At 38.3% G+C, this 23,663-nt stretch overlaps 1 protein-coding gene across 15 annotated transcripts in view; it reads left to right on the plus strand.

Moving 5' to 3' along the window:
• Positions 1-23,663, plus strand: part of LOC135220695 (ecotropic viral integration site 5 ortholog-like) — a 431,521-nt gene that overhangs the window by 374,986 nt on the left and 32,872 nt on the right. The window contains exon 1 of one of the 15 annotated variants that reach the window (XM_064258091.1): positions 12,629-12,858. The exons of the other annotated variants lie outside the window; for them this stretch is intronic. Within the exon in view, the coding sequence (XP_064114161.1) occupies positions 12,827-12,858 (32 nt within the window). The 5' untranslated portion in view covers positions 12,629-12,826. Of the gene's footprint in view, positions 1-12,628; positions 12,859-23,663 lie in introns of those variants that run through there. 15 annotated transcript variants of the gene reach the window in all.

Here is a 23,663-nt window from a genome sequence, read left to right on the forward strand (position 1 = left end):
TTGGAGAGGAAACATTGTGTCACTTACATGTCGAAGATGATAAGGCGAAAGGGAAAAAGCAGGAGAAGCTGCATTGTTGATATGAAAAGCCAAGAAGAAGATATTAGGATCTTCTTTTATCCCCGGGAGAGTATTTTAATCCACGTGCAACGAAAAGGAAGGACAAAAGTGTTTTAATTTTGGAGGCTGAGTTTTGGCGGTATGGGTCTGAACGAAGGCAATTAGAGTTTTATTGAGGTTCTTAAATGGTTTGGATTGTATTAGATTTAATCTAAGATACCAAGCAGACAGGGTTCTGTAACAGTGCTCCACCAGATATCATTGAAGAAACCAACTCTCTCTCTCTCTCTCTCTCTCTCTCTCTCTCTCTCTCTCTCTCTCTCTCTCTCTCTCTCTCTCTCTCTCAGGGAAAACTTGTCTATATCTCTCTTTATTTATTTTTTTTACGTCTCATTTCGTTAGATGATCTCGAACGTTGGTGGTACCACGAAAGATTGACTTAGTTATGAGTTGATACGAAAACGGATACTATTTAAATATCCTTGAACATATTTAAGTTGATTGACATTAATTTTCGTATAAAACTCCGGCTGTGATGTTTCACGTGAAAACTAGAATTGGAAACTTATTCTATGTCGTTATTTTTGTTGTATTCTAGTTGCTATTACTACTGGTATTATTATTAATCATAATGACATTCATATGTATTGCAACAAGCGATTGAGGCTTATCTTTGGCATCATTTTCTTCTGATTTATAATGATTAAGACAGTTTGTATACTGGTTACGTATAAAATAAATTTTCGCTCCCTTCCCATCTCTCTCTCTCTCTGTCTGTTTGTGTGTGTGTGCTTAGGACGATCGCCTCATCAACCGAGTGCCTGGGTTCTATTCTTGAGCCAGTCGGAACGCTCTAGGCCCTCTGTTAAATTTCATCGTGCCTCTGTTGATTTCAGCAGTGAATTATCGAATTGTTACCAAGACGACTGTGCTGTGGTGACCAACGTCAAGAAAGGTGTGGGGCTAGCAACGGTATCTCAAAAAGTCCAGAAGCTAACATCCCTGGGATACATTTGAGTACATTTAATTTTCTTTATGGTGTATATATATATATATATAATCATATATCTATATATATAGATATAATATATAACAAAGAAAACTGAAACAGTACCGTCTGTTTATACCTTGATTCCAATTAAGCCTGAATCCGAGCACGTAGTGCACCGTCCAACTTGAAACCGAGACAGGAGGCTTATGATGATTCCATTCCCACCTTGCCACCTACCTTCCCCGGTCCCCCCCCCCCCTCCCCCCCCCCCCCCCCCCCCCCCCCCCCCCCCCCCCCCCCCCCCCCCCCCCCCCCCTTCTCCAATCGACCCCCCTTCCACTTTCGGGACACTTCTAAGCGAGTGGCTACAGTTTGGATGCCCTTCCTGGTATTCAAGGGTCCTTGGCGGAGAGCTGATTTATGTCCGGTGTGCCTTGCGGGCGTTGGTGGGTGTCGGCGTGTGGATAGGATGCTTTAAAGGGAAAGCCCGCTTGTTCATTATATATTTACCGAAGATTCTTATTCTATGGCTAATTAATTCCTAGTTGGCTGAATGGTTTACGTGCTCGTCTACCGATTCGGTACTCCTGAGTTCTATTCCCCGCTCTGCCAACGGTGGAGTCAGAGAAATTTGTTTCTGGTGGTTAGAAACTAATTTCTCGATTTAATGTGGTTCGGACCCCACAATAAGCTGTAGGTCCCTTGCTAGGTAGCCAGCTGGTTCCTAGCTACGTAAGAATATCTAATCCTTCAGGCAAGCCTAGGAGAGCTGTTAATCAGCCCAGTGGTCTGGTTAAACTGGGATATACTTTCTTGTATAGCTAATTGAAGCGCGAAGGTATTAATCTCGGGTTCGTGGCCAGTTTTATTTTGTTTAATGCTTCCAAATAGTGAATGCATTCATTGTGATGTCAGGATGTAACCAAAAATTGTTAATCCCTCTCCATCCATAAGGACGAAAGACCTTATGGATGGATCAACATTCTCGTAATACGTTGGTTTGCGTTGTCTCATATAATACCGTTCATTTGCAATCCGTGGCATTTTATGTCCAATGGCTATATGTAAAAGCGAAATATTGTTGCGTTGTCGACATGCTCTGTGCATAATATCTAAACGCACGGATGATACACTGAAGTACGCACCTTTAACCGTGTGTGTAAATTGTGAAATTTGCCTTTTGTGTCTGATGAAGCGTGTTGCTTATAATTATAAACGGATGTCGGTCTTTTTCAGTGAAACAGGCGGTGATATGGAACCCGCTGGTGTACAGATGGCTTCCGTACCTTCAAATCTACAGTATAGATATCTTGTCACGTTACCATACAAATTTGAAGTATTAAGTTTTGACATCTACGAAATATCTAATTGCATCTTCCTCCCGTAATTAAAATGTCCTCCGTCCAATTTGGTTTTGGCCTGTTTTGGCCGTCTTTGTCTTATCATTGTAATGCTTTTATTTGCAGCTGTCTTCATGATATCAGCAACCAAAGCCATTGCTGTGTGTTTCACTAGGTAACCACCACTTTTATGCATCTATTTGCTCTCTTTCGTGATGAATAACTGGTATATCCCGTAAACCCTATTTAGAAAAATAAAGTAGATACATTTTAAAGTCCAAGTATTATATAAAATTAAATAGGAGACTTGGCGTCTCAAGTGGTCGATGCCTCCCTAAGAGGTGCCTTGCCTGAGAACAGGTTTCGAACAAGTTAATCTTCTTGTTACGTAACAGCTTTAACAGTGACTGATGGGTCGTCGTATTTTGAGTATCCTCTACAGCGGACGAAAAGCTTGCCGAGTCATGCCCGGTATGAGTCGCTCTGAGCCGCTGTCAATTATTGCAGATGGGATGCATGGATAATAGATATAGGATCATATATCAGGGGCGTGCTTTAGAACGACAAGCGCTATATCGTGAAAGGGACGAGGCCTTGTTGGGGGGGTGATGGTTGTTGGTGTACGAAGCGTTGGTGTGGCGTTAGGGGTAGGGGGATAGCGGACAAGTTCAGCAAGGTGCTGAGTAGGTGTGTGAGTGCGGGTGTGTGTCGGGGCCACTGTTGCTGGAAAGGATAGTTGTGGCGGGGGTGGGGGTTGGGGGGAGCCGCTACTGTCGCATAGTGTGATTTTGTTTAGTTAAAGAGAATGTGGTCTTGCTTTGTGCATTGTTCGAGCTTCCTTTCCTTTTGCCCCTCGTGCCTGCTGTCATTGGTACACGTGCTAGACCTACTTTTTGTGTCTGAGGTGTATGTAAGCATGTACTATATATATATATATATATATATATAGATATATATATATATATATATATATATATATATATATCTGTCGTGTTGAAGAATATGGATAAGATGCCCCTTGATTTATATTCTGCTGTCGTTATTACATTATTTCCTAGAATTACAGTATCGTGTATTTTATGTTTATGACTGTTGAATAAATGATTTAGGAGACATCATTGCGTTTATTCTTTCATTTATTCTCTGTCTGTATATTTACGAAGGAGAATGTGATTTTTATGGGCAGAGTTTTGATGTTAAAATTGATTGCTAGACGGTATGAAAAGGAGAATTCGAGTAAAAAACCTGAACAGTGATGAAGTACAAAGTTGTTGTGACCATGACTAATCTCTAAGCAGCCAGCATGTGACCTAACCTACCTTAGAAAAGCTCAAGGAAACAAAAAGGCTGGAGGGAGGGAAAGAAGGAATGTAGCGAATTTTCTGCGAAAGGCAGCTTCCCCTTGCTAAGGGTCAGCGGACAGTTTCCTGCAATTGCCTGGAGTGTGTGTGTGTGTGTGTGCATACCTCGCATCAGTGCACCTGTCAGATGGGAAGGGTATGAAACGCCACCAATACCTGGCTACGAGATGGCCAGCAGCCATTCAAATATCTGACACACTTCCCCCGTCCCAACACGGTTTGCATTTCATGGGGAGCCGACTAGAAAACCAATATTTTGCTTTGTTTTTGGAGGAAATACATGTACAGCACATAGAGGTGTTTTATTCATCTTTTTCCCGTTACATTTTCTTCATTCTTTTTCGTTTCATTGAACAATAAATTTTAGCTAAAAGCATTCTTTTTCGTTTCATTGTACAATAAATTTTAGCTAAAAGTTCTAGAACCAAGTGCAGAAATTACGACTCTCTCTCTCTTTCAGCTTGCTCACACTGGGAAAAATATACAGGAAAAAATACAGAGCTTGTGCTGTATCGGGTTTCAGATTCTTGTAATGAATTGTGGAACACTACAGTTCTTACATATGCTGTGGTTCATACCACCCATCAACTGAGTTGTTACCCATTTTTTACATAAAAGGATAAATGAACACTTCGCAGATCAGATACTGACAGACATAGGTGTCGCTCGCACTCCTTTATTTTTCTCTTCAGATCAGTAACACTGCCATGTAATCAAATTCCATGTAAGCATTTATCAAGGATGTGTGTGTGTTAACTTTATATCTACATACATATTTACGTACGTACGTACACACATACGGCATATATCTGTATATATAATATATATATATATATATATATATATATATATATATATACACACATATATTCATATTCATTTGTTGTATGGGATATATATATATATATATATATATATAATATATATATATATATATATATATTAAATATTGTATATATAATATTGTATTATATGGCATATAAAGAAAATATATGTATATTACGTATGTCCACACACGCACATACACACACATATGCATCACTGTTTATTAGATGGTTTGATCATAGGGAACGAGTATATACTGAGAAGTTTATAGCTGCATAAGCTTTAGAATGGGGGAGAGGAAGACCTTGTAAGTGTTCTAAGCATATTTTAGAAAAAAAAGTATTAGAAATTAAGTATCCTCATATCCAAGCTAGAGTGCTTTTAACATAGAGGTGATAGCGCAGGATTAGACGGCTTCTGATGAGCCCCTTTTTTTAGGTGTATTAAAGCAGTCAGGTATTACGGAAGATTTGTAGTTGTCCACAGTTCAAAGGTTAACAGTAAGAATTTAGCAGTCACCACCGTTCTGTTATTTCTCCTTAGTAATTTCATTTTTGTGAGTGCACAATATATATATATATATATATATATATATATATATAATATATATATATATATATATATATATGTATATATAATATAAATAAATCACCCGGGACAGACAATATGTCAGTAGGTTTTTGGTTTTGATATGTGTAGGTCTTCCAATGACGATAGCTTGATCGCTTCTGCCAATAGATATATATAATATATAATATATATATATAGATATATATATATATATATATATATATATATATATATATAAATAAATAAATAAATCACCGGACAGACAATATGTCAGTAGGTTTTGGTTTTGATATGTGTAGGTCTTCCAATGACGATAGCTTGATACGCTTCTGCCAATATATATATATATATATATATATATATATATATATATATATATATATATATATATATATATATATATATATATTGTTTGTATGCGCTCGCTAGGTTTTCAATATCCAGTAAACTATTGATATCAAATTGTATAACGTCGTAATTTATGGCTTTTCTGCAGTGTATACTCATCATAGGAACGATTTTCTTTTTTAACTCGGATATTGAATTTAAAGGAACTTACTCAGCGAGTACATACAGCCAAACACAGACACGTCCGTATCTCCGGATGTATATCGCCATGATCTGTTTACAAACCAGACTGAAAAAATAATCCCCTCCTCGTTTTGCAAGGTTGGCAGAGTCGAGAAGCTCTTGAAAGCAGTCGGAAGACAGGAGTAAAGTGCTCATCAGTAACCTTGAAAGAAAGCTTTTTTTATTTCTGTAAGGTGTATTAGGTTGAAGAACAGTTATCAGTGATGCTCTCAAATGATTTTAAATAACTGTAAGGGTCCATTTAAGAACCGTTATCAGTGATGCTATCAAATGATTTTAAATAACTGGCAGGGTCCATTTAAATTTGAAAGAACATTCCAAGGGTTGGTTAAATTAGATACCAGTGTGGTTAGGGGTATAACTGACATTCATGGGATAATTGGGCATGACTTGTAAGGCACAGTAACCGTCCCTAAATTGAGGGTCCTGAAGATTTCAGAAAATCGAAGTAGGAAAAGCACTCATAAGAGTGTATATCCTCGCCAAGGTTAAAACCTCATTGGCATATTTTTTCATGGGCCAGAAGCGGTCAGTCGGATACCAGACGAAATTCTACAAGTAATTTATTTAAATTGAATACCACAGTCTACGATAATTGTGCCTGGCGTTTAGGTTTCTTAAGCCTGGAATATTAATTCACCCACAACCCCGTGATGTTCTTTTTCTCTTAAAGTTACGTTCCTAAACATCCAAAAACCTGATCACTTGTTGGTAGTCCTGAGGCTCATGTCTGGGGATTTTTGTCAGAAATCCGCACACAAATTTTTGTGTTGTTTTCTTTTTAATCCTGCTGACAAACATAAACAGAAATGAACAGACTGGACCATAAACAGTACTGATGGAGGCATGATAAGGCTATTTTGACTTGCATATATCTGGCAATAAATTATTTCCCCTCTCATAAGAACTTTTTGGCTGTACTAGTTGTGGCCATAGTACTGTAAATCACACCTGTATAACGAAGTAGACTTAATATTAATTTAGCCGATTGGAATAGGTTCTACGAGACCTGAATTCAGGCTGGTATTTCTTGGGAAGAGAGAGAGAGAGAGAGAGAGAGAGAGAGAGAGAGAGAGAGAGAGAGAGAGAATAGCTTGTAATAATTTGGTGGAATGTATGAAAATATGAAAGTTATAGAAATTTATACTTGGAAAAATTGTTGACAATGAAGCGTTGGCCAAAATGTTAAGTTTTGTTCCCTTAAACTTTAAGACAATTGTTGTATAACTTAAGGAGGAATGCGATCGCAAAGCATTAGGGAAGGAAGGTTTTATGGAAAAACTTATAAAGCCCTTGAAATTCATGGAAGTCGAAATTGGTTACTGTCCTCTCTAGCAATTATGGAGGTATGTGAACTTGAATAGCAGAAGAAACCGGCTGCAGTATCTTATGTATGAATATTGTAGTAAAAGATATTGGTCACATAATCACAATGTTTTTTTATATATGTACGTAAATGCGACAATTGATTAAATTATTGAATCTTTATTGCCTAATTTTCTATACATTTGCAATCGAATGTAAGTAGTAAGTTTAATGGATGAAATAATGAGATGTTTCAAGCTTTCGTCCAATGTTTTTGTTTTTTCTTAAAGATTTATTTGCATTTGCTTGTAAGCATATTGTACATGTGTTACTTATTCCTCGTATTGGAATGCCGATATATATATATATATATATATATATATATATATATATATATATATATATATATATATATATATATATATATATATATATATACTATATGGTATCGTCTCATGTGTAAGTTTGTTGAATTTAATTTGATGGACCCATCTTTCATAAGCCAGCAACCCAAAAAAGGTCCTTCATAATTCAACCACTTTTGAAAGTCCCCAGTTATGGAGGGTCTTTTACTTATAGAAGAGAAATAAAGGTGTTTGTTGACTGGCTTTAAGGATGTGTGAAGCCATGAAAAGTCATGACCCCAAGCAAGCTTCTATATTTATTTTTTTTTATTTCTTTGTCATTTAATCTCAGTTTTCGGTGGGCAAGTGTGTAAGGTGTTGTGTATCGTAATTAGCGCTGTGTAATTCAGGTTTATGGAGTGTACGCAGGTGTATCTTTCAGCTTTGCAACTTAAATTTAATTTGCGCGTACACCTTTCCTTGATCATTTGAAATAACTGAAGTTGAACCGTAGTGTTTCGGGACATCCTATGGCTTCATGACGAGCGTTGGTGACTGATGACTGACCAATTAACGCACATCCTGCACTGCCCCACTTTCATGTACTAGACGTGGACACACACATATTTATAAATACATATGTTTATGTTTATGTGATATATATATATATATATATATATATATATATATATATATATATATATATATATATATATTCATGCGCTCTGCGCGTTTGAACTAATCCATTTTCTCCAATTTAGATGAAGGAAACCGTTGTTACTGCCACATTCATACACTGTGCTGCTAAATTCTTCAAGAGCCCTTTGTGAAAAACTTCCATTTCAGTGTCCGATTCAAACGATTTCGTAGAAGGTTTATCAACACTCTCTGCTTTGTCGACTTCGTCTTGCTAAATTTCACATTGTTGTCCCTTTTTTTAGCGTATCTTAGTTTAACCACACCACTGTGCTGGTTAACAGCTCTCCTATGGTTGGCCCGAAGGATTAAATATTTTTACGTGACAAGGAACCAATTGGTTACCTAGCAAAGGACCTATAGCTTATTGTGGGATCCGAACCACCGTATATCGAGAAATGGATTTCTAATCATCAGAAACAAATTCCTCTGATTCCACGTTGGCAGAGCCGGGAATCGAACTCGCAACTACCGAATCGGTAGGTGAGCACGTAACCCACTCGTCTAACGATGAACTACATTGTCGCACTTCCTAGATATTAAGAACATGGTCTTCCTTCCTCTGGCAACCTGTCGCCTTCCATTCTCTTCACAAAAGCGAGCCACCTCAAAAAGCAATGATCCATCCATTCCCCTACCCGAGTATGTTTACTGACCCTTCATCGTATCTCCCCTTTTCTTATGCATTCAGATATTCTTTCGCCATCCATACTACGCTACATTAAATCGCAACAGCTTAACTTCTGTTATTATATCTTGTTTTCATAAAAGTTGATTCGATAATCCTTCTTGCGTTCAACCCTTTTCTTCCATAGACATTGAGTCTTTCTTCCCCGTCCTTTGCCCTCACCCGGTTATCTTCCTTGCTTCGCCTATTGTGACTCGGGTCTTCCTTTTCCCTACCATCATTCATTTTCTTGCCTCCTAAATACGCTGCTACGCCCACATGGTTTCCATTTACCTTCATAACATTACTCTTGCTCACAGTTGTAGTCAGTGTTCTATTCTACTGTAAACGTGTTCAGGCTCTCAGTAGTTTCTGGAGTTTCTCTTCGTTGTGTCTACGATCTGCAATTCCACATTCCATTCATTTTTCATTTTGTTTTTCCACAACTTTTCACCTGCATCTGTTGTCCTTTCTCTCGACTTCTCGTATCTCTCTGTCCGTAAAGATATTAAAGAGCCATCGCAATTTAAGGTGCCCTTGTCTTGTATACCAAACCAGTCACTCCTGTGTACATTGTCCGTCACAGAGTTTTAATTAAACAAAATAACTTATATTCTAAAGTCTAAACCATCCTTCCTCCACATCACCTCCGTATCGATTTCATCTTATCATTTCTAGGCCCCTGTTTGCTACATACAAATTTTTCCTTTGATTTTCATATAACAAATAATTAATAATTTACTCACCGTTTTCCATGTCTAAATTCCACCCTTCTTTTATCTGTCTTACTTTCCGAATCAAAATCCTACCATACAATACCATGTTCTACAAGTTAATAAAGTGCCTCTTTCATTTTTCTTCACTTCTATCTTTATACAAAGTAACAGTTATACTCACTCTCTCTCTCTCTCTCTCTCTCTCTCTCTCTCTCTCTCTCTATATATATATATATAATATATATATATATATATATATATATATAATATATATATTCTATATATGTGTGTGGTGTGTGTGTGTGTGTGTGTGTGTATGTATGATGTGCACACACACACACACACACACACACACACACACATATATATATATATATATACTATATATATATATATATATATATATATATATATCTATATATGTGTGTGTGTGTGTGTATATATATAATTATGTATTGCGTGTGCAAGAGCAAGGGAGACACGCACACGCTGCTGCACAGAACTGTCCTTTTGTTACTTTTTGGTAGATGGTATTCACCCTTTACAGAGCCTTGTCTCTTATAACTTGCCTATCTCTGGTTGTGCACGTCCTACCGTAGACGCAGCCTGCATTTGTATATCCGTACAACACCTGGATCGAAGCTACTGGGAGAATATTCCCCGATACTCGTCTTGCTGTATTTGTTTGTACGGTACTGCATTTCGTCTCAGTTGTAGCTTTTCAAACCATTTTTTGTTTTCTCGTTTGTCGTTACATTATGATAACGATACACTACGCGTATTTTCAAGCATTTTTGAGCTTTTGAATACTTCTTGTTTTCGTGATGATGATGATGATGATGATCTACACTATGTATATTCAAGCATACTGGTAATACCTTGCGTCATCTGTGATATAGTCTGTATTATGATGTCTGTCTATAAAGCAATGTTGTCGTTTTTATAGAATGCTCTGTACCTGGAATAACAATTGTAGAGTTTATGGTTGGTTGAAGCGCCAAACGAACCAACGAGACATGACTGCTGTCGCTTCCATTGTATAGATAAGGATCGACGTAGCTTTTTTTTCTATTCCTTTTTTTCTCTTCGAAAACAAAGGATCCGTTCTTTTCAGCGATAAAATGAATCTCCTCCCCCTCACAATCCTCTCCCTCTGCAGAAGGTACGATGCCTGCGTTTTCGTCAACTGCTTTGTGGAGGTTAGTCATGATTAGGTGATAATCATGATTAGGTCCTTCCAATATTGATGTGGCACAGTATGTTTTTTATGTTGGAGAAGAATACTAAGCTACTTTGTAACTATTCCCTGCTGTATGTTAATGTTTGTGCACATGTGTACACGTGTGTGTGTGTGTGTGTGTGTGTGTGCATGCGTATTCGAGAGTGCGCGTGAAGGGATTGGTTGAGATTAGTCATCTTAGGCATGTGGTCAAGGTTGAGGAAGTTGAGTTGCTCTGTGGTCATAGGTATTTTTATATTCGTTTCTATTTTAAGCGCATTTAATAAAGCTTTACACAAATAAAAACAATGCGCAGTATTCGTAGCAATGAATTAATACTAAACACTAATTCTGGTATCATTGTAGAATTATAATCATAACTAGGAATCCGACTCTTCAATAACTTGGGGTAATAAATATTACATGTATGATATGATTATATATATATATATATATATATAAATATATATTATATATATATATATATATATATATATATATATACTATATACATAGTATATAATGTGTATATATACATACATATGTATATATGTACGTATATCATATGTATGTGTATAGAAGAGAGAGAGAGAGAGAGAGAGAGAGAGAGAGAGAGAGATGAGGAGAGAAGAGAGGAGAGACGAGAGAGAGAGAGAGAGAGAGAGAGAGAGAGAGAGATAGAGAGAGAGAGAGGAGAAGAGAAAGGAGAGAGGAGAGGAGAGAGAGTTTGCCTTCATCAATCTTCAGTTACAGTCACCCATGCCGTTTTTTACAAGCGTGCCATGATGGCATAAGTAGATTGTTTTTCGTGTTTCATTTCATATGAGTTCTTGGTTACCATAATTGGAAGCGTGATCCTTGACAGACATCCTGGTAGGAACCGAGGTAAAAGATGAGAGATGGTGCCGCGGCCTCCTCCTCCTCCTCCTCCTCCTCCTCCTCCTCCTCCTCCTCCTCCTGCATTTCGTTGACATCTTCATGCATTTGATGCTAAGTTTATGAAAACGGTGCACAGTAGAAAATTTCCATGTTTTAACTGAGGTTTTAACTTTAATATCTTTTGTGATTCATTGGTAGGTTTTATTGCCTTATGTAAATACTGTGATAAAATTGGAAAAGTATATATATATATATATATATATATATATATATATATATATATATATATATATATATATATATAATCCGCATTAAAAATATTGTATCAGAGTTCAGTGCGGAATGTATTAATTGTAATGATTAATCACAATAGGAAATGAATGAGTCACGCCTTGTAGTTTCTGCTTTATTTGATACTGTAGAAGACTAGTAATCTTTCCTCCAAATTTGAATTGCAAAAACTAGTAACACTGTGGTAAACAAGTAAGCTAATAAGAAGGGATCAAACGTACAGTTGTTGTTTGGGGCTGCAGAAAATATACCCCCCTCTCAATCCCCCCCACCCACCCACTCTCACAATGACCCAGGTTCTCTTTTTACTAAAAATAGACCAGGAACTAAGAGCTACACAAGTTGGGGAAAGAGAACGTATTTGTTTTTTGTTTTTTTTCGTGAATGTTCAAATTTCGTGCATTCATATTGTGCTTGGATATAATGTATGTTGGAATTATTTGCCCCATAAATATGACATGCATACTTATTTCATAATTATATATATATGTGTGTGTGGTTTAATTTATTTTCTGTTGTAAATTGAAATAAGTAATGAAAGAATAAATAACGGCGTTCGTTTTCTAGGAGGGAGAATTTGGCGGAATCTTAATTTATTGCAGCGTAGTAATAGCTTGCCAAGCCCTTCATATTTTTGGAGCGTCTATTCTTCCTAAACATAGTAAATAAACTGCTCTTCCTGATGCATAAGGAAGGCTGCCAGAAGCCTTAGCAGTGCGGCTGTCGGTGGGAAGCGAGTTTTCTGCTTTGAGCCCCATTGCCTTCTTGCAGGCCCAGTTGATGTTCCGACCTGCTGGATTCCAGAGCAACCTCAACCCAATTAAAAGTGTTGAATTTATTGAAGTGGAATCACTTGATGATTCTCCGCAGTTCTTTTGGAAATTGTGAATGCGGCCGAGATTGCTGTTGGCTTGTGTTAAGCTGGATAGTTTTCTGAACCTGAACAGTTGTCGTCTGAATCGCGAATCACCATGGGGATTCTGGAATGGTACTTTTCGAACATGTAGGTCTCGTTTTCATCGTTAAGTAGAAGTAGAAACTAATTAACGAAGTAGAAACTAAGCTTAGAGGACTCCCTTTTTACGTTTTATGTTGCTTTCTTATCTAGATCCCATTTTATTTTATACACTGTACTTTTGTGTTTGTTTCACAGTTCGTTATTAAAGCGCCTCTACCTCAGCCAGCCACTAGTGCTTGTAGTATTAGTCTGCTTAGAAAAAGAAAGGTAGCATTTTTGGTTCGTAATTATTAGACGAAATCCAACAAAACCTTTGTGTTTTGGCGGAGAAGAGGACATCTTGCCACGGTGAAAATAGTTCGTGATAAGTTGATCATTTCTGTTGAGGCTGCACCTTTATTTCCAGTCTTTCTCATCTGACTACGAGTTGGTTTTAATCAGATGTTTAAAATGTGAGAATCATCTTTTATCTTAACATTTTAATGATGAAGCTTCCCATGTTGATTTGAAAGACATCAAGTCTTGCATGAACGTCTTTCGTTCCTTGTATATATATACTAGAGATGATAAAGTTAAAAGTTCAGAACAGTCCGGGGATATTCCTAGGAAAGGGACGCATGATAAGATATCTACATCAATCCCGAGGAATCCCCCGAGCTTCATCGGAGGGACGAAGCCCTCTTAAGGATGTCATCCCGAGGAAGATCTTCCAGGTGAATCTCGGGTCAGAGGTCATCTTAGAAGAATAACAATAACCGCGATGTAGCCATGACTTTCCTCGCAATCCAAGAATTTTGTTTACCCTGTGGAGGATATCTTAAGTATGACCCCTCTTCCTAAGGGTCTCAAGGACGGCTTGTTGAGGATTGTAAACACCACCTACGGTAGAACAGGAGAAGGGCAATGAGTGGGGGAAATCAGTGGTAGTAAGGTAGTAGGAGGTACTCGAAAAGACTTCTTGGGCGATTTCAGATGGGCTCTCGAGGAGTAGAGGGCTTTCAAGAATCGCCAGAAGTGGCGGCTCTGAGCATCTCGTCTTTGAGAATGGTGTTTGCATCATGAAGAAATGCCCACCATGGCGGTTTCAAGTGCCCTGTGCCCTGCAGGGGTGCTTATGGACAAATCGACAGATAAGTAGAAGGGTGCGGTGCTGTCTTTTCGTCCGACATCATTTTGGCCAATTTATTATGATCACAAGTAAAAATACTCAAGACAGGGTGAATATCACAAGCAAAAAAATCTTAGAGTTTTTTATTGATAGGATACGAGTAAATACAGCGGCAAAATGTATTTAAAAAAAAAAGCATTTAAGAAAAGTAATAAAATATAGCTAACGATTTCTTATGTTCACTTAAAACTGATGCAAATTATAAGCCACATTCCTCAAAAAAAAAATACATTTTTCTTGTTGAACCATATTCAGTGACCAATCTTTTGAGGCGTTCATTTTATATAATATAATATTATACTTATATATATATATATATATATATATATATATATATATATATATATATATGTGTGTGTGTGTGTGTGTGTGTGTTGTGTGTGTGTGTGTGTGTGTGTATGTGTGTATATATATATATTTATTTATTTATACGTGTATATAATATATATATATATATATATATATATATATATATAATATATATATATATAGTATATATATATATATCGCGTACATAAATTCGACAGATCTTCCCAAAGAATTTGAGTCTTTTTACCTTTAACGAACCCTTCCTCTTCCTTCTGTGGTTTGATTAATTTCCAAATATTGAAACGTGGTCCACCCGACATACACTTTATCGCAGAATGAAGCCCCTCTGCAATATCATTTGTCCTCTGTAGATCTTGAAGCATACGCTGACTAACGTTCCATACAGCTGTTGGCAATGTAGGGGGTTGTCTCCTTCGTCTCTCGAGCACAACTTCCTCTCACAGTGCCTCTGTAATTCAAGTCGAAGTAAGCGATGAATTCAGCAAGTATTTCTTCATCATGTATTAAGTCTTGATAAGCCTCTTCGACATCTTCGACGGGGAGGAAGACTGATTCTGAAAACATCGAATTTTAAGACAGATATCAAGCGTCTGTATTTAATTTTCCTTTGAGCCCTAAATCTGTCATTTTTCGGAACACTGATTGGCTCAAATGAAACAAAAATGCCGCAACAGATGAACTAGGGAATGATGAATTAACTGCTTTGTGCTCTGCAACTTCGAATTCCGCCATGATATCAAGTGGATCTGCATTGGGTTGCATCATTTTCAGTTGCTCAAAAAATAGTTCGTATGTATGCTTTGTTTTACTCGGCAGTAATGCAGAGATCCGTGGAAAACTGCTACCTTGAACTTGTACATGAATGCAAAACACTTGTAACCACTAGCATTTAACGAATCTACATACATCAACTGGGCGAAGGTGCTCAATAGAAAATAAATAATTTTCGGCTCATTGTTTTCAGTTGCCTTGTGAATTCGCACTGAACGCAGCCTTCTTTTCTCACATCCGTATTCTTTTCCCAATGTTGTATTGCTTGAATGGAACGATCGTAGATGTAATTACTTTCATCAGCTACTTTTTATTTTTTGTTCTTGGTCGACACAATGAACTTTGCCATTTCAGGATGGGCAAATCCAGAAAGTTGACATCAAATTTTAGACATTTCTATAGACAGTTTCAGACTTGAGAGAGAGAATGAGTATACTATTTTATCATAAGGTTTTAAGAGGTTTTCTAAGGCGTTTATTTACAATTGGACAAAAAGTCGTGGGACAAAAAAAATCATCGGACAGAAAGACGTAGGACCAACAAACGTAGACGAAGTGACGTCGGACGAAAAGTCGGACCAGGGCGTAGAAGCAGTAGGTTCGTGTACAGAATGTAGCGGTAGATTTGTTTTCTCTCTTATATTTTACCATTTTCAGTTTTCTAAAAAGAAAACTGTTGTGACGGCTTTGTCTGTCCGTCATGCGAAAAGAATTGCAACGTGTGCATATTGTACGCGGCTGTGTATTTGGATCGATCCTTGAATAGCTGAGGAAGAGTCCCTCGTTCTGCTGCTTCGCCTTTTAACTTGGTCGTCATGGCGTCACCTGGCCGCTGAGGGAATGGCGGGATGCTGCAAGATCTTACCATAAAAGGGGCAGAGTTTTTCCCCGAAATTGTCATCCAAATGAAGGGATGGACAGGATGGTGGCGCACTTCCTTCCCACCTGCAGCCTGCCATAAAGCGGCCGCAAATTCCCGCACCGCTATACAGGTAAGTCAGGCCTGGTCCCACCCGGGAGACCATAAAGGCCTTTAGTGTGGGCGTGATGGTCTGCCATGGGCGCTGCGATGACCCTTTCTGGGCGAGGGCTTTTCCCTCGCTGCTCTTTTATAAAGGCCACGATCGGATGAGGCATTTGGCTCCGACCATTTTCATTATGGTAGCGAGATTTTGGAAAACTCCAAACCGGTTTTCTGGTAAAACAAAATCGGCAAGTTTCTAGAGGGCTTTGGTAATGCTCGCATTTTCATATGAAGCAGTGTTGCTTAGTGTTATAAATGATCCTGTTTTACGATATATATATATATATATATATATATATATATATATATATATATATATATATATATATAATGTGTGTTTGTATATGTATATGTATGTGTCTGTCTCTGTATTGTGTGTGTGTGTATGTTTATGTATATGTATGTGTCTTTGTCTCTGTGTTAGTATGAGAGAGAGAGAGAGAGAGAGAGAGAGAGAGAGAGAGTTGCATGCCTTCTCCCATGTTACTTTGAATTACAAGTGATATTTTTCATATAAGTATAAAAAAACGATATTATTGATACTTGGTAACTTCAGTCGTCGTGAAATTCTGTTACAAAAATCTTATCCAATTTTGGCGATTTCTGAACGAAAATTTGATCGTGATCCTTATGAATGGTGATGCGTATTTTCCATTTCCGTAATTGCGTGATGCTTATTAATTTTCCATATTATTTTCGTGCGCCTTCGTCAGAAATATAGTAAAAGAAGCCAAAAACATCGAGGTGTTCATACGGTAGTGTACTTTGCAGTTTTAACTAGGAGAGAGAGAGAGAGAGAGAGAGAGAGAGAGAGAGAGAGAGAGAACCGCTTCTGTCGAGCCAGATGGGAGAGACGTTAAAATGGAGCCGTCTTTGCAAGGTATCTTTGGAAACTGCTTCGGACAGATTTAATTTTTGAATTCACGCCAGAGCTGGCATTGGTAATGGAGCCACATATCGATGTTGGGTCGGTTTTCACAAGACAAGTGGAAAACTCGGGAAAGATCTGATGGCTTTCTGATAAGTTTAGACGGAGAGAGGAGCCATTTTCCTTTCCATTGTATAAAAGAAAGCAAGCTCACTTTTGGCTACAGTAAAGTTTGAATTGATAAAGTTTTTGGATGTAAAGGAAAAAAGAAACTCGCCTGGGATCTGATGCAGGAATACAAAAGAGACAGGTTGGCGGGGCTGTCTTTGCTCCTAATATATTGTTTAGATAATTTGTTGTTACAGTACGGAAAACATATTAAAAATAAAACTAATTAACAGTACATCTTTTTTATTTGCTCATCTTTATGAAACCAGAAAATATCGATTCGAACCAGGTTATTATTTAATATGAGCATGGTCATACCACCGTACAGTGATTTTTAAAACTCCATTATGTGTGCAGTTTATTGACTTGCAGAAAAAAAATGAAAAATTACCTCCATATAACGAACATTTAGCAGTGAAAATATAGAGAAAATCTAACTTGCGTTTTTGCACACAGCTGTGTGACCAACAAAAACATTCACCTTGAAGACCCTTGACATTTCCCTACCTTCGCCCAGTGCTCTCCTACAGCCGTCCGCTGCCCCCTTCCCCCTTCCCCCTTTTCATTGCTTGTTCATAAACCCTCCCTCACCCTTTCCCCTTTCCCCTTTCCCTCCCCTCTTCTCTTAGTCAGCCACTTGTCGTCATTTGTGCGAGGCAGGGCCGTGAAGAAATAGTAGGTGGAATGGAGATGAGACGACGGGGCGAGTGTGAGAGACGGGCGTCTGTTGATTGTTGTAACAGATTGTTCTCTCTGTCTTTCACGTGGCCCCTGCACTACTGCCGGGGAGCTCTCTATGGTCCTTCGTGCAACAACTTGAATATGCTCAGGATTCGATAAAGCGTGTTCTTGTTGCATTTGCTAGTGGTAAGAGAATTATTCGTCACTTTCGATGAAACCCGTCGTGATTCGTCGTAGCACAGTACAGGATGTTAGGATGCGTCACTCCAAGAGTTTATATCTCTGCAAGAATGTGTTAGTCATTTCTCTCTCTCTCTCTCTCTCTCTCTCTCTCTCTCTCTCTCTCTCTCTCTCTCATTTCAGTGTTTTATCTGAAGCAGTATTTCATCCGATTTTCTAAAACTGATGCTGATTTTCTTTTAGGGAAATATCCTCCACGCCAGGGAAAAAAAATGAGTAACTTTCCGCGGCTGAAACGTCGCCACGAATGACATTTAAAACGCATATTGTATGATGTATCCTTGATGAGTCTCGGGGAGTCAGGTGGGAAGGAGTGCCTCAGATTATTGGCCGCGACCCAGGGAAGATGATTAAGGATGGGACCAGAGGTGACGACAAAAGGAAGTCGCGAGATTGCCCCGCTCCGAGGGGGAGAAGGACAGGGTTCAGAGCTCGGGGCGGCTCTGAATAAAAGTGGGTGTTCTTAGGGGTCTTGATTAAGTTTTTCCATTATATGGAACACTTGTATAATTTGTTTTCGCTTCTTTTTTACTTTTTGTTGTCTTGTGTCACTGAGAGGATGTGGTCATTGTTATTGGTTAATTAACCAGAATAATCTGTGGCTATGTCAGGTTTTAGTTAATAAGTTTGTTTAACAATATTTTTTTTATTTTACTATTTAATTAGCGTGCTTTATTTTCCACCGGCATTATCTCACTCCTATTGGATGACGTCATCGGATGTCGTTCTTTGTCAGCGGCTTGGGTCGCATCGATCTCCTGCATCTTGCAGGAAACATTTCTCAATTCTGAATTTCACTTTCCTAAAGGTCGTAAGCCGGGAAATGCGTTTCACAGGGAACCTTCTCACTTCTTTAATAGGGTAACAGATGATATTAGAATCTGGAAGAAAATCAAAGGGGTTCCTGCATACCTGGTCTTCTTTTCCCAGTAATTTCAAACGGAAGCACACTCACACAATGTGTGTGTGTGTGTGTGTGTTTGTGCGCTTGCGCGCGTGCTTGTGGGTGGAGGTTATAATACATGTGTGTATATATATATATATATATATATATATATATATATATATATATATATATATATTATTATAACCTGATGCAAAGGAGACTTAAAGAGAATATTTAAGCGTATAACCAGCTTAGTGTCGTTCATGAAAACGGTGGTCCGTTACGAAACTCCTTTCACAACAGATCCACAGCTTCGCAACGCAAGTTGGCTCGTGCTTGTCTTTCATTGACGAAGGAAATTTTTAAAACCTGAAAGTATAAGGTATAAAGTGTTCGACTCGGTTGAAAGACTAAGTGACTTGCAATGAAGTACTTATGAGTGTGCATTGCAAATAAAACTGTCGTGGAAAAATAGGAATTGTTTCCTGTTACATGTAAAATGGACACTTTAGAATTCCAAAGGTCAATCACCGCTGCCTTTGAAGCTGGTTTTGAATGTTGCAATTGGTTTAAGGGCAAGAATCTCAGTTGGTAGTTATCAAGTGCCTGGAGCTTGTGCCACCGCATGCATGATGAGCTTTGTTATCAGTACCAGTATTTGCTTTGCTGTTGTTTATGCAAGGCCGAAATTACTACTGCGGTGGGTCAGTTAATTATGTATGACATCAAAGCAACTGGTCTGAATTTGAGGTTTAAGTTTTCTCTCTCTCTCTCTCTCTCTCTCTCTCTCTCTCTCTTCCTCTCTCTCTCTCAAGCACAATATGGCCGCAAGGCTCATGTTACTGCTTTGTGGTCTGGAAGGAGCCGCAACTTCTTGCAACCACCCCTTCCACAATGTCATCCCCGCCCCCCCATGCCCCCTTACCTATTACTTCATACGAGTAAGGAGTCAGTTTTGGATGCTTTTCGCATAGTTTTTTCGCTTAGTTTTTCGCCTTAGGAGATGGAATGTCCAAGATGCCGAGGGCAGACGCAAGCTTCGTTGCAAGGTGGCAAGTCAACATCGAATAAACAAAAACGAAAATGACACAGACGTCATTCAGTCCATTTCCTGTGATTAAATTAAACAATTGCTATTAAGGTGCCCTTTGGAGGATGTCTGGGCGCAACTGCTTCGTCAGCTGTAGGCTGGGCTTTGTTGCTTACGTGTGGCATCATGTTTGTCCCAGTGTGGATGAAGTGTCATGTTCATTGCTTTTATTGTTCGAAGAAAAGACAGAAGAGGAGCAATCCCGAGTTTTGTTGGTGAGTGAGTTATTATGATGCATTATAATCGGATATCATTATATATTTATATATATATATATATATATATATAGATAAATATATATATATATATATATATATATTATATATATATATCTATATAAATACATATATATGTATGTATATATACACACACACTAGAGAGAGAGAGAGAGAGAGAGAGAGAGACAGAGACAGAGACAGAGAGAAAGCTAGTATAATGCTTGTGTTATTTTGATATCATGACTTTGGTTATCTTTAGTATATATATGTATCCTTTTTTCAAAGCAAAAATTTTTGTATTAAAATTCTTTTTATTTTTTAGAGTAGCTATGGCAAATCCCGAGTATAACTGCAGACGAGTTGAATTGTGTCTTAATGAATAGAGTACAACAGTTTTAACCCCTGAAATTTAGGAGTTTAGATGCTCGAGTCTCGGAGATGGTGTTATTGTGTAAGTCATAAAAAATGAAAACGTCCTTCTTCTTTTGGGTCGCAGAGAAAATGATAATGTTCTCTCTCTCTCTCTCTCTCTCTCTCCTCTCTCCTCTCTCTCTCTCTCTCTCTCTCCAAGGGGCGCGCTTAAATGATCCGTGGAGAAATTGTAGAAAGGAGAAATAAAGAATGGTTTCCATTCCAAAGTTCCATTCCAAGTCCAAACTTAAGCCTGTAACTAACCGGTTGGAGGTCTGAATTCTCATTTACCATATTGAGGTCGGTGGTAGAATTTCAAGTAGGCACCCCCCCCCCCCCTTCCCCCAGCTCCCAGGGCTTGAGAGGATGGTATAATCTCCACTTTTATAAATTATGAAACATTTGAACAGACATTTAGTCATTTGTTTTCGAAGCATCGGCCATAACGGTGGACCAAGCTGACGAGATTAAATTGGGTTTCATAATAAATTGATTGTGTGCAAAGGCAGGTGTTCTTTGTTAAAGGGAAGTGATTGAGGGATAAAAGCAGTTGATGGTTGTGACTATTGTGGTGTGTTTTTGTTTGCTGTTTTTAAAGGTTATGTCTGTGATTATGGAATAGTGAATATGCATATGAACTCCTTACGAGTACGTAAAACCAGAAGGTGAATGGAGATGTGGGCGGCTCAGATGCCGTGCAAAGGAGACCTAATAGTTATGTTCGACGCTCTGAGATTTATTCTTTTTAAGGCTTTTATTCCATTCAAATGTCCTCTTCGGGGAAGGCCAGAATAGGCCTTTCAGGCCAGAGGCTGATTCCATTGTAGTAACTGTTCCTGTGCCCTAAAGTACCAAGATGATGACGCGGTCGTATAGGATTGTTGTTGGAGGTTTTTATGGCAAATATGGGAACAGTGAGTAAGGATCTTGTTTTTACAGTTTTTATGTGACACCTTGTGCCAAGGAGGTAGCCAGTACTTATGACAATAGTAGGGTAATGGGCGTGAATTGTGGGAGGGACTAAATTGCTATTACTCATCGCGAGGGGTTTGGTCCCTTATATACTGCCTGACGTGGGAGGGTGCCTGAGTGTGGTAGGAATCACTTTTTGATGTCGCTTTTCATTGTTGAAAATGCTGTCTGTTTCTCTGTGTATACTATAATGTGTGTATTATATTATATATATATAACTTAATAAATATATATAATATATATACATATATATACACACACACACACATGTACATACATACTTGTCAAGTGTAAGGATAGAAAACCAATCTTTTCCTTCAAAGACAAACACAAAATTCATCGTAACGTATGATAACATCAAGAGATGTTGAATTTTATATTTCCTGTTAATGTTGATTGAATGTGTTTGTTTGAAAGGCAATTTTGTTATACAGAATAGTACACTGCCTTGGTATTTATTTGGAAAGAGAGGATGACGAGAAAGAGAGAATCCTGTAGAAATGCTTAAGGTACAAAAGAAACATTTTGTGACCGTGATGATGTCACGAGTTCCAAAGAGAACATGTGGGTACTCGAAGAAGTACCGCTTCGCTTAACGATTGTCTTGACGCTGTGTCATCCAAGGTCTAGAGCTTGGTGTCATCATCATCTTCGTGTCTCTTTGGTGTCTTCCCAGATGAGCCAAGATGGCGCTGGCAGCTTGTCCTTTCAGCGATCTCGACACGACGAAATTCTAACTCTAACATTATTGCTGTCGAATCCATAACAAGGACATTCCGTTTGTGCCGTCAGTGCACCTTATGCGGCGCGCTAGGCGTTACTTTAGGTTCTTTGCAACGTCCCTTCAGCCGCTGGATGCAACCCCTTTTACTCCTTTTAATGTACCTCCGTTCATATTCTCTTTCTTCCAACTTACTTTCCACCCTCTCCCAACAATTTTTTTAGGGGAGGACTCTCTCTCTCTCTCTCTCTCTCTCTCTCTCTCTCTCTCTCTCTCTCTCTCTCTCTCAAACACGTGCCTTTTCTTACAAACTAGGAAAGAAAAACTTGAGAGAGCAACTCATTATCAAGATAGCCTGTAAAATTTGAAATGACTCACATGGGTGACTGAATGACAGTAAAGCAACAGTGATAATAAAACTTACTGAAAGGATTCCAGGCGCACTCACCTCCTGCTAATCAAGAAAACTTTCATGCACTACGTCACAGTGACACGGGGGCTTTCTTTTGAAGACTTTACGCTAGGCTGAGGTCTTCAGTGCGCGAAACGGGCAGCTGGTGCTGGTGGTGGTCGAGATGAACCGCCGACGAAGGAAAAAGGTTGCTTGGGTGTCAGGTAACTTTCGGGGCTCCCCCCTTCTCCCGGATTACAGGTCCGGTCCGGAAGTTCATTACACACACACACACACACACACACACACATATATATATATATATATATATATATATATATATATATATATATATATATATAGTATAGATAGATAGTAGATAGATAGATAGATAGATAGATAGATAGATAGATAGATAGATAGATGTACAAATATCTTGGTAGTTGTACATAAATAAAGTTTGAAATGAAGCTTACCTTTTTTTTTTTTTTCATGGGATGGAATGTGAACGAGGAGGAATTCTTTTTCATTGTATATGCGATTTTCCTGGGTCTTTCAAAAGATGGTTCTTTTGTATCATTTGACTGCCTTCGTCGCTGTTATTATGATGTAGAGACGATGGAGGTAAACAGGTCATTTTCATTTTATTCCGTTCATTAACCTTTGGACAATGTGTGTCTGAAGAGAGTATTGATGCTCGCATGGTTTTTCTTTCGGGTGTGGTTGGGGGCTGGGGGCTTGGTTGTGATTTTTTAAGCTCATCAAAGAGAATTTCATGTATTTCAAATTAGTTGTAGTAGTATTTGCTTTTAGCTTGGATATTTTAAACATAGTAACCTAAACTTGATCCTTGCTATTCAAGTTAAAAATAGGGACACGCTGTTGAGAACATTCAGCCATTGCTCTATATTC

Source organism: Macrobrachium nipponense, chromosome 2 (assembly GCF_015104395.2).
Source record: "Macrobrachium nipponense isolate FS-2020 chromosome 2, ASM1510439v2, whole genome shotgun sequence".
NCBI lineage: Eukaryota > Metazoa > Arthropoda > Malacostraca > Decapoda > Palaemonidae > Macrobrachium > Macrobrachium nipponense.